The following is a 12994-nucleotide window of genomic DNA, read 5'->3' as shown; positions in this document are numbered from 1 at the left end:
TTACTTCAGTAATTTTCTGGGAAAATTTTACTTTTATGAGTATATTTAAAGGTGGGTACTTTTCAATCTTACTCAAGTAAATTTTTTATGAATTTGTTTTTTACAATAGGCAGTGTTCCTGTTACATTACTGATTTTAATTTAATACATTTAAATAAATGTGTAATTTATTGAGAGATATTTGAAAGGGATTTTACGACAGCAGAACTTCAGAGCAGAGCTCTGTCACTCGAGTCAAGCTCCTCACTGCAACTGGAGCAAGCATGCCAAATAAAAACTTTCTTTGCTTCACACCATGAAAAAGTGTAGTTTCGTCATGCAGAGCCTTTATTTTACACCAAGACAAGCGGATATTTCAAGATTAAAATTGCAGCATGGTAAATATTGACGATTATGATAACGTGGGCTTGTCTGTGTCATTGTCATTTTCAGGGTGATTTTGAAACTATGGGCTCCTATGACCTCAGTTTTTAAGTATACATTTTGATATCATTGTTGCAATATATCAGTTCCTAAATCCATGTAAACATCTGCATTAAGTGTAAATGTGTCATGCTTTGCAGATTGTTAGCTTGCATCCTTAAATTGATTCAGTTCAACCATAAATTAATTTTCTGTTATCATTTCCTGCACTTATGTTGTTCCAAACCTGTGACTTTGTGTATTTTGTGGAACCCAAAAAATATGTTAGACAGAAATTTAGAGTCTGACAGTCTCAGTCACCATTCCCTTAAAATATGGAGGAAAAAACATGCAGTGACAATAAATGGTGACAATAAGGCTTACATTCTGTCTGTTGAAGAAAGTCATATGGATTGAAACAACACAAGGGTGTATTATGACAATTTCCATTGATAATAATAATTATTAGTAGTAGTAGTAGTATAATTATTATTCTATAGTACATGTTAAATGTGTATTATGTAATGGAATATTGGGGCATAATCGTCCATTATATGGATGTAACTAGTTAGTTACTAGTTTCTTCTTGAGTAATAATTTTTAAAGTAATTGTCCTTTTACTTGAGAAAAGATTTTGGGTACTCTACCCACCTCTGATTCTCGGAGGCCACTGTGCCTTCTGTTCAATCTGCCATACATAGCCCACACGGCCATAAAATACATTAGCCCCTAACTGCAACAGCAGATGACAGATGACCATTAACCAGGCCAGTCTGTCCCTATCGGCTTCCTCTCAATGACTCATCGATTGGGCAGGTCAGGGCTCTGAGGAAGAGCCTGAACATGATGGCCAGGCCTAGACCACCATCTATACGATACCAACTGCTGTCCTATTAACCCAGCAGAGCCAGCCTGCACCCAGCTGAGGGAATGCAATTAAATTAATGTTTTTTTCCATGCTCTTTCATGTCTAATGGAATGGTGCTGGGTGTCTGTGATCAGGATTCAAAAATTGAACACATAAGTACCTTCTTGGCTTAGGTCTGGTGAGGTCTTGGAGTTGTCGCGCAGTGTTGCATTACTAGAGATTGCACGAACTAGGAAGGAATTATCGGAATTGTAACCAAACTATAATAACACAATTTCAGAAATAAATACTAATTAATTACATGGCTGTAATTGTGTTTTACTTAGTGGAGATTAGGGGATTACATATATTCATGTGGCGCTGATTATATCTCGATTAACTACAGGAATTATGCAGATCAGGCAATGGCGCAAATGCACAGTTCTGATTTTGTAGACCGATTCTGAACGCCTTATAGCATAATCTTAACCATTGTGGTTAAGATTGCATTAAAAGAAATACCAGTAAAGTCTTCGATAGCATGGAGGCCCCTAGCGGATTGGGGGCCCTTCACAACCTGCATAGTTTGTGTTAAGGTTTGTGTCTGTTTTACTCTTGCAGTGGAAGTATGATGAAAATTGCAAATTTTTGTGAATGAAACACAATCTATAATAAGGCTATTTTGCATTAAAAGGAGGTGTGTTTGCATGGAAAGAAATGCCAATACTTAAGATGCAGAGCATTTTCAGTGCTGATTGGCCTGCTTAAACTTGACTGCGGATGGTTATTAAATAAGACAAAGCAAAGGTTTTTCTGCTTAAATACCATGCACAAAAGGGATGCAACTGTTCAGTGAATTCACACCACATGGTTATTGGACCATCATAAGTGGAAATTTGCTACATGCCGATGAATTTGATGACTTCTCAACTGTTTATTCACTTAAAATATCCAAACATAAATTCTGAATTAATTTTCCAGTTCACACCGGTTTGTGCTTTGCTTCCTTTTCCATAAGCCTAATGGCTCTACTGCATGAGCAGAGTGAGAGAGACAGGCTTCTCTGATTTTCACTCAGAGTAGATGATAATTACAGCAACAATTGGGCCTCCCTCCATTCTGCACACAGTGTGAGAGGAGCAGCAGACTGCTTTTTAAAGAAGCCCATCTGGACTTGATCGCTTGCTCCCTAGAGAGGCCTACAAAACTTCTGCTACAAATATTGTGCACTGATGATAGACATAGCCCATGGCAAGAGGACTGATCAAGCACAGCAAATGGACTCCCAATTGGCGAGGCCATAAGGAGAGCCAGTGTCTCGTCTTGACTGAACTAACTGGAGCAAGACAGAGTGAAAGTGGGGGAGGAATGGGGGCTTTTTGCCCCTGGGAATGACCAGACCTCTCCCCAGAGTCATTCTTTAGGGACCGGAGGGGGTCTTGCTTGGCTTTTTTTGTGGCTCCATACTCTCTGAAGTCAACTGCTATCCTACAACTCCTTGCTTTTATGACTTTTTGAACTGTGGATTTAGCTAATTTCTTGTGCAGTGGGAGTTTAATGTGTCTCGCTTTATGTAAAATGTGAGGGCCCAAGTCTAGAGAGGCACATAATGATTTTTGAAGTACCTCTTGCTGGAAAAAAGAAAGACAACAAGACAGAAATAAACAAACAATAAATAAATACAGTAGCTGGATGTTCCAGTCACTCATGTAAATAGAAGGCTTTTCTACATTTGTTACAGTCTGAGGGGGTTTCTTGTAATTTTTTGAGATTATCAGAAGTTTACTTCTGTTTGTTTTGCTGAACAAATGTGCATTTACGCCTTTATTTTTACACATTGCGTTCATTTTGGTGGCATTTCACATTTAGATGGTTGTTCAGTGATAATTGACGGCTCTAGTGAACCAATGAAGTTCCTCTTACAACCTTTTTAAAAATGTGGGACTTCAGGGACAGCAGACAGCTGTTCATTAGCTTAGAGCTTGTTAATATTAGTTAGCTAACAAAAACTGCTGGAAAAAATGTATGAGAATTTCAATGTGATTTGAGCTCTGTGAAATTTGTTGAGGTCCCATTAGTAGCACTTAGAATAGCAATGGTGACTTTATGTACATTCAGGCTGTCTCAGTCTGTATAACTCATGTCATGTATGTTATTAAGTCATTAGATGCTATCTCTCCTTATAGAGATTTAATTACCCAGAAGGTGCTTCTTTTGACCAGTCCACCCTTCCCCTCTAGCACACAACAGTTGCACTGTCTCTGTCATTGTAAAGGTAGCAATGGATGAAATAAAGGACCCAACCCCCTTTCCTCTTTCTAGCCGAGATCTAATCACATGGTGGTGCGGCTATCCTTACGAGGACTCTCCATAGACATAATTATTTTTTACTGTATGAACTATAGATTCTATCCCCTAACTCTAACTCTAACCCTACCCCTAAACCTAACCCTCACAAAAAACGTTCTGCATTTCTTCATTTAAAAAAAACACATTGTTTAGTATGTTTTGTTTAAGCGATTTGAATTATGGGGACACTAGAAATGTCCTCATAAACCACATTTATAGCATAATACCCTTGTAATTACCAGTTTTTTACAAAATAAATTGTCTTCGCAAATCGCCCTAACCCACCCACCCACACACACACCCCTCATGCTATAAAACCTGTAATGCTATGTTTTAAAATGCTTTAAGTTGGTTTAGCTTTTAACATAAAGTCTCAATTATTTTTCCCAGATAACAAAGAGTTTAAATGGAGATTTACAGAGGTCTACTGCTTCTCCTGTGAAAAAGACTCCTAATCTCACATATGTTTTACCTAGACTAGAGTTACAGAAGAGATTAGCCAAAATACCAAGTGTGCAATCAAAAGTCAGAGATTTTAATATGAACTCATGAAACATTTCTCATCAAAATTTCCCAAGACATAATTATCTGAGCTATACTGTCCACTTTATAGTTCTGTACTATTACTGTATGTCAACAGTTGTGTTTTTATTTCTCCAAAGGAATTTTAGGAGAAACATCTGAAACAAAGATGATAATGGAGTTCTCAGTTATGTTTCACTTAAAGCTGCACTACCTAGTGCTCTCTAGCGACATCTGTGGTTGAAACTTAAAATTTCAATCAATTTGAGGAAGAACATTAAATGTGATTTATGTTCTGGCACTGCTCTTCTGGCTGATGAATCTCATGATTTGAGCTTTTTCTGTGTTTGCTTTAATGAAGATAAACAACACTCATATTCACATATTTTGAATTAATTAATTTAACATTTATAGCCCTTTTCTGAGACTACACTCAAAGTGCTTTTACATAAAGAACAGGGGACTCAATCTCCTCAATCATTACCAGTATATTTTAATATGATTTTTCAAGTGTTTTATCTACTATTATTTTTTGTATTGTTATACACTTACCAATTTAAGAGGCGAAACTCGTGAAATGGCTGATACGAGTTCAATGGAAGATTTTCTTATTGTTATATTATGTTGTACATAATAAGGTTAAAAAAAGTGTTACTATGAATGCAAATTTTAATGCAGTGAAAAAGACTCTGTTAGCATAAAATAAATATAAATAAATAAAACATTTCCAACATCCTTTTGAATGTCCATGTACTAAAATAAAATATTTGATGTCATAAGTGTACCTTCATTTACTATTACTATTATTTTGAATGGCCATGGAAAATGAAGCAATCTGATAACAATTTTACCTGGTCGCAAAATGTAGACCGTTAATTTACATGATGAACTTTCACCTTTTACTGACCCTTATTGCTTCGCAGAGCTAATGTGTGCTTCTAAATCACTTGCATCTTTATTAGCAACTGACACATACGTGCTTGGTTTACATAACATACATTCTGCTTCTCACGGATCTTGACCTGGACGAAAGCATGGGAATTTTGTGCAAATATTCAGTGAATTTGCACTTTCGTTTGGGCTTTATTTCCACTCAGTTGTCATTTGCTGCTATTGTCAAGCAACTGTTGGATGGCGAGCACAACAGCACTTTACGCTTTCGCGAAGAGATTGACAGGCAGGAATTTGGCCAATAGTTGTTGCAAGCCTCTTGTAAGGGAGAAGGCTGGACTTACAAAGATGGTTTAAGCAATGCAAATATACGCACGCACACAATGAAGTACAAGTTTAGATGCACATCATAATGCAACTAAAGCTGAATCGCAGACATTTTCATAAATTTCGAAATCCTGGCCGGACACTTTTTTAAGGTCCGAAAAAGAGGACGTCTGGTCACCCTATTGTTGTGATGATGTCCTGAACTGTGTGAGTGTAACTGACTGAAATGTAGTTTCTTTCTTCTTTATAACGGCTACTCACAAACTAAAATGTGCATTACCATCATCTACTGTTTACATTGGAACGAGACAGCCGGCTCTTCTTTCCTATGTTCACGGACATGACATAATGACGCAAGGTTGTCATGCTAAAAGAGATTTCACCACAAATCGAACCTGACAGCTCAAAATACATATACTTTTTATAGGCTTACCTGATTAGGTGAATCAAGGTAATGTAAGAATATTGTTTTGAACACTGATTGTTTATGTACTCAATCAATAATGACAATTTGTTTCTTTTTAGCCAAAAAATCTTGCATAGTGCAGCTTTATGTCTTCTTGGCTATTAAAGAGCAACCTCTGAGCAATATAATGGTCTTTTGGGTTGCTTGCCCCCTAACAATTTAAAAAATGCCATTAATTTTAAACATAGTGTTATATTCTACAACCTTTTTCAACCTGTCTGTCATTATCTCTCCATCATTTCATTGTTTTTCATTTTGTACAAAGCAGATCACTTGAATACTAGCCTCATGTCTATCACGTCTGATTAGATTTTACACTATCTTACTGTGCTGTTTTCATTTTATCCTGCTGCATTTGTAGATAACTCACCATTATGTCTCTTGCACTCGTAGGAGGCAGTTTTACAACAACTTCAGGGCTGTATGCAGGAAGCAATTCCCTCACAAACTCAACTGGATTCAATAGCACACAACAGGTAGCTGTAATTACATTTTCATCTCTTTCATCTATTTAGTCTGTAGTGTGTGTTGAAATTGTATTTCCTCTGTCTCAACTGTAGCCTGTCGCATTTTGGCATATGCACACAGTATTTTCTCCTACCTCATGGAAGCCTTTATAGAACATATGTACGTTTGCATTATTCACATGATATGAATCAATTTAAATGTCTTGACCACTGTATGCAAGGATTACCTCTTGCTCTTCGTGTCTATGAATTATGCCACAAGGCGAGGATAAAGAAAAAAAAGTGAAGACAGATCACTGTCCAGATGTAGCACACAGAAGACATATGTTCACGTTTACGTCTTGGAATATGCACTGTAAAGTAGCAGCGTTGTGATGCTGCTATCTCACATTACGCCCTTGATGTCTTGTTGCAGGAATACCCCTCCTACCCAGCCTTTGGGCAGAGTCAGTATGCGCAGTATTACAACAGTAGCCCCTACACCTCTCCCTACATGACCAGTAATAACACCAGCCCCACCACACCCTCCACCACTGCCACCTACACCCTACAGGAGCCTCCATCAGGGATTACCAGCCAGGCCCTCTCAGAGCAGCCTGCGGGTAAATGGGGTTTGGCAAATTAATCTGGAAAAAATGAGTTATGGGATGACCTAAAATGTCACGTTGTTATTATTCTGATCCGCAATTGGCTAATTTGGTGAAACAAAACCCTGGTGGCTACCCTTTGCAGCTTATTGCCTTTATTGAGACAATATAGCCAGTTATTTTGTTTTGGTTTGGTCTGCAAATGAAAATAGTTGCAAAAGAAGCCAAAGCAGGATTAACTATTGAGTGTTGCTGTGAACAGTGAAACGTGCCAGTTCAGTTATGTTGAATATCAGCACTCTTTGGATGCAGCTTGGCCTTTCAAATTAGAAGACCAGAACCATCTGTTGTATAATTTCGATTTATTTAATTCAAAAATTGACGTTATAGAGCACCACACCCCAATTCCATTACTATATTCTGAATCTGGGGTGTAAACTGACCTGATAAACAGCATCTTAGAGAATGTGGGAAGCAGCTACTGGAAGAGGTAAACAGATCCAGCCACAATGTTGAGCTGTGAAGGTGAAATACTTTTTTATTTGCCTCTTTTGATATACTTTTTGTCTTTTCTTCTTTCAGGAGAGTACAGTACAATCCACAGTCCATCAACCCCCATTAAAGATTCAGATTCAGATCGATTGCGTCGGGCCGCGGATGGAAAGTCACGTGGCAGGGGAAGAAGGAACAACAACCCATCCCCACCTCCTGACTCTGACCTTGAGGTATTGAACCACTGCCACTATGTCAATGTGTCTCATACTGGCTGGAATAGGAGTGTTAGAATGAATTACACTTAAGAAACTTTAAGTTATGTAGAATCATTGCTTTAAATCAGGGGTCCATGAAGGTACTTGTTGAGTGTTGAGGTCCCATTAGTAGCACTTAGAATAGCAATAGAAAACTGTGAGGCTCATGTTTTTAATGAAGGTTATGAAGTATTACTGAGAAATTCTAGTTTTTTTTTTTTTATATTGGGGTCCTTGGGTTGGTGAGTTTTTGATTGGGGGGTCTCTGGGTATGTTAAATGTGATAACTCCTGATCCATTCTACACACTAATTCTTCTTAAAAAAATGAATTGACATGTTTTAAAGTGCTTTATATATTAGTTCATTTAAGTTCACATTTAAACATTATATCAGACTTTGTTGGTTGTTTTGTCCCCAAATCAGTTTGTTCCAAGCAGAGAATCTATAGTACCACTTTAGTTATTTTTATCATACAACCCCAATTCCAAAAATGTTGGGACAGTATGAAAAATGCTAATAAAAACAAAAAAAGAGTGATTTGTAAATTATATTCACCCTTTTCTATACTGAATTATTTTTTTTGGAAAATGTACAGTAATTTCAAATCAGATAATTGTAACACACTCCAAAAAAGTTGGGACAGGGGCAATTTATGACTAATAACAATTTCAGGAGTTGAAATAAAAAGGCGATGTGAAACAGGAGAAGTTAAACAGGTGAAGCAATCATGTCATAGTACTGTATACTGTATAATGTGCCTCCAAAAACAGCCTAGTCCTTCAAGAGCAAGGATCATTCGAGATTTGTCAATTTGCCAACCGATGCTTCAGGAAATAATCTAGCACTTTGAGAACAATGTTCCCCAAAGACAAATTGGAAGGATGTGGGGCATTTCACCCTCTACAGTGCACAATATAGTTAAAAGATTCAAGGAATCTGGTCAAATCTTGGTGCGTAAAGGGCAAGACCAAAACCACTTCTGAATGCGTGTGATCTCTGATCCCTCAGATGTCACTGTCTTAAAAAGAGGCATTCATCTGTAATGGATATCATGAACATGGCCACTGCATCCACAGATTCAAGTAGAGACTTTGCTATGCAAAGCAGAAGCCCTACATCAACACTGTCCAGAAACAGTGTAACTGTGTTTTGTGGTACAAAGAGTCCACATTTCAAAAGGTTTTTAAAAAAACACAGCGGTCGTGTTATTCGAGTCAAAGAGGAAAAGGACCATACAAGCTATAATTAGTGTCATGTCCTAAAGCCAGTGTCTGGATGGGCCAGGGGTGTGTTAGTGCCCATAGCATGGGTAACTCGCACATCTGCAAGAACACCATGAATGAAGAAAGACATGTACAAATTTTGGAGGAACTGCCATCCAGCACCATCGTTTCCAGGGATGTCCCTACATTTTCCAGCAGGACAACTTCAAACCACATACTGCCCGGATTATAAGTGCATGGCTGTGTGAGCAGAGAGTGTGGGTGCTAGATTGGCATTTATACAGTCCTGACCTGTCTCCAATTGAGAATGTGTGGTGCATTATGAAGCACACCATGTGACAATGAAGACCCGTACAATTGTGCAGCTACAGACCTACATAATGGATAAATGGGGGAAAATTCCACTTTCTAAACTTAACAAACTTGTGTCTTCAGTGCCTAAATGCTTAATAAGTGTTATTAGAACAAATGGTGATGTTTCACAGTGGAACACACTTGACTGTGTTGCAGTCATCTGATTTGAAACTACTGTACATTTAAAATAAATAAATACATGAAATTCTTTTCAATTTATTGCTTTCAATATAGCAAAGGGTGAATACAATTTACAAATCACAAATGTTTGTTTTTATTAGCATACCAACAGAATTGGGGTTGTATGTTGATCTGTATAATTCAGAACATTGTTATGGCCTTTTCATTGACATGACCTGAATTTCAAGAAGGTTTTGCCCCCATTAGCAAGCTGGGATCATAGCATGTTAACAAACCCAGTTAATTAGTTTGTTGCTATTGATTGTGGTAATGCATTGGGGGCAGGAGACGGATGGTGTGCTAGTGGTTTTTCCTGCAGTTGTTGGGTGTGATGGTGACCATCAGTGCTGAATATCTGCAGATCCCAGAGCGCTTAATCTATGCAACCTTCTTATTGACAGTCAGATCATCTCGCATCCTGAGTGAGCCATTGATTTTGCCCTTTCTTTTCCCAGCGTGTGTTCATTTGGGACTTGGATGAAACAATCATCGTTTTCCATTCCTTGCTCACAGGATCTTACGCCAACAGATTCGGCAGGGTGAGATGGATTTTAACAGAACACATAGGAAAATATTGCAACAATGTTTAGAAAAGCTTGCAGAAAGAGGAACTGTTTGAGTACAGCTTCGAGAAACTCAGCATTCGGGTAATAGTTTCTTTATATATAATAAGGCCTCATAGGCATTCAGCTTGGACTGCAGCTGTCTGAGTTATGTGGCTGGTACAGGCGTTGATTACAAACCAGTTGCACAGAGAATGTCCATTGACACTTCTTAAAGGTTTTTTGTCCTTCAGAATTGCTTAATTGTTAGGTTTAATTGCGGGGTTCCTGCGCATCCTTAAAATGTCTTAAATTCAGTTTTCAAAAATGTAAGGTCATAAAAAGTCTTAAATATCTTAAATGATTAATAAATTCTTAATTTTTATTTAAAGAGGTAATACATTTTAATTAGCTAAATAAAATTAGCTCATGATATCAGCTAATGTGATTATCAAACTTAAAAAGAATATGATGTAATTAAATAAATGTATGCGCTGCACTGGTGTATTTTCTCCAAGCATTAAGCCATATCATAAATTTATGACAAGCGATCACTAATGATCATCTGTTGATGATGATGATGTAGTGTTGATGAAATATGATAATGTTTACTTTTAATTGTTTATATTGTAATATGTTTTAGATTATTGTTGGAGAGCACATTTTATATCTCTTATCTGTTTGAATGAGCAGCTGGAAGCAGTGAAGCGCAAACATTTCAAAATAAGAGTCCCTGGTCTATTTCAATTTAATGTGATATATATGTGGAAAACATGTCCTGAGTATTTTAAACTTGCATATATCCTACCCTGTTTTATTGGTAAGCAATGTTATGGCCATGTAGAATGTGTGCCCCTGCCTGTTTAAGTAAGAGTCTATGTTTGTGTTGGTTTGTTTTGGTATGAGTATATGGTATTAATTGTATTTATTCAGGTCTTGAAAAAGGTCTTAAAAAGTCTTAAATTTGATTTTAAAAACTCTGCAGCAACCCTGAAATGAATAAGTGTTTGCCCTAACTGCAGTGGGGTTAGTCTGTTATAGCATAGCAAGAATAGAGAATTTGGTTGAAGTCTGTAAAGAAACATTTTCTTTAGATTTGGACTTAAATATATTAATATTAATATATTTATGTATAAAAATTATAGTGTATTTGCGTTATTAAAACCATCTTATTAAGGCATACTACCAAATTTAGCAAGTTCAAAAGGGTTATGAATATGAAATGAGAACATGTTTACTTCTGCACTCATTGTATATGTTATTTGATATACAGTAAACCATCATAGGCTATATTTGAACTTTCAAAACAAACAATTTGGGAAGTACGTTAGTCTGCAATTCTCAGGCTTTGTCAATGATCTCATCGCATTATTTAACTTGGGGCGACTGCTCCCCGAATTCACCAGATTACAAATGTAATAACACATTTAATGCATCTGTAATCTGAATTCAATATGCATGTGTTTATGAATTCTCTCTGTGTCTGAAGAATGTAGAATTTAGCTGCTTTCTTGTTTGAGGGAATAAATCACAAAGTTGGCACTTTTTGGCTGGGGTTCTTGAAGGGTTTTTCTTTGTGGTGACTGTAGATGACAGCAGTGCTCATATGTCAGTGGAATGGGGCCCGGCGGCTGGTTTGTTCTCTTTGTTCCTCAGGCAGGGTGTTTGATGGGGGTGATGTTTTGTTTTAAGGGTGAGGGAGCCCTGGCCCTCGACCCTGCACTGTTTATTTACTTTATCTTGGCTGAGCATGCTGGGTAAAGAAGCGAAACTCTGAGAGTGCCTCAACACAACACTCAACAAAAAATCTGAACACTCTCACACACACACTTCAACTGAGCACATATTTCAGTGCATCCCTCTGATTTTAACCAGTCATCAGTTATATTGTGACAGCAATTTTTTTCTTTCTTTCTTTCTTTTCTCTTTCTTTCTTTCTTTCTTTCTTTCTTTCTTTCTTGCTTGCTTGCTTCTTTTTCTTTCTTGCTTACCTTTCTTTCTTCCTTCCTTCCTTCATGTCTTCCTTCCTTCCGTCCTTCTTGCTTGCTTTCTTTTTCCTTATTTTCTGATTCTTCTTTTCCTTCCTTCTTTCTTTCCTTCCTTCCTTCCTTTATAGCTTTCTTTCCTCTTGCTCCCTTCCTTCCTTCCTTCCTTCCTTCCTTCCTTCTTTCCTTCCTTCCTTCCTTCATTCCTTTGTAGCTTTCTTTCCCAGATTCCTTCTTCCTCATTCCTTCCCTTTTTGCTTTCTTTTTCCTTCCTGCCATCTTCCTGCCTTCCTTCTGTCCTTCCTTCCTTCCTTCCTATCTAGCTTTCTTTTCCTTGCTTGCTTCTCCCTTTGCTTTTTCCTGCCTTCCATCCTTTCATGCTATTTTGCTTTCTCCTTATTTCCTTCATTTCTTTCTTGCTTTGTTTTTCCTTCCTTCCGTTCTTCCTTCCATTCTTCCTTCCTTTCTTGCTTTCTTTTTCCTTCCTTCCTTCCTTCCTCTATTTCATTCTTTCTCTCCTTTTTTCTTTTGTCTCTTCCTCCCCCTGCATCCCTTCCTTCCTTTGTAGCTTTCTTTTTCTGCTTTCCTTCCATCATTTCTTCCTTCCTTCCTTCTGTCCTCCCTCCCTCCTTTCCTTCATTCCTTTGTAGCTTTCTTTTCCCCGCTTCCTTCTTCCTCCTTCTTTCCCTTTTCATGCTTTCCTTCCTTGTTTGATTGCTTTCTTTCCCTTCCTTGCTTCCTCCTTGCTTTATTTTCCTTCCTTCCCTTTTTGCTTTCTTTTTCCTTCCTACCTTCCTTCATTCCTTCCTATCTGGCTTTCTTTTTCCTTGCTTGTTCTCCTTTCCCGTTTTTCTGCCTTCCTTCCTTCCTTGCTATTTTGCTGTCTTTCTCCTTATTTCCTTCCTTGCTTTGTTTTTCCTTCCTTCCTTCCTTCCTTCCTTCCTTCCTTCCTTCCTTCCTCACTTGCTTCCTTCCATTCTGTTATATGTCCTATTATTTGTATGTCTATTTATACTCTTACCTTGTTTTATATTCTGTGTCTCACTGTAATGTTTTGAGTGCACTTGTTTCTCCTATCACCAAATAAAATTCCTTGTGTACAT

At 37.6% G+C, this 12994-nt stretch overlaps 1 protein-coding gene across 10 annotated transcripts in view; it reads left to right on the top strand.

Moving 5' to 3' along the window:
* LOC127634639 (eyes absent homolog 1) overlaps positions 1 to 12994 on the top strand; it is a 60146-nt gene that overhangs the window by 18039 nt on the left and 29113 nt on the right. For all 10 annotated transcript variants that reach the window (XM_052114266.1, XM_052114262.1, XM_052114263.1 and 7 more), the window contains 4 exons: positions 6197 to 6279; positions 6686 to 6872; positions 7440 to 7582; positions 9820 to 9903. In XM_052114266.1, the coding sequence (XP_051970226.1) occupies positions 6197 to 6279; positions 6686 to 6872; positions 7440 to 7582; positions 9820 to 9903 (497 nt within the window). The remainder of the gene's footprint in view (positions 1 to 6196; positions 6280 to 6685; positions 6873 to 7439; positions 7583 to 9819; positions 9904 to 12994) is intronic.

The sequence above is a fragment of the Xyrauchen texanus genome, chromosome 41 (genome assembly GCF_025860055.1).
Source record: "Xyrauchen texanus isolate HMW12.3.18 chromosome 41, RBS_HiC_50CHRs, whole genome shotgun sequence".
Lineage (NCBI taxonomy): Eukaryota > Metazoa > Chordata > Actinopteri > Cypriniformes > Catostomidae > Xyrauchen > Xyrauchen texanus.
The sequence above is the reverse complement of the archived record's forward strand: the minus strand, read 5'-3'. Positions and strand labels throughout refer to the sequence as shown.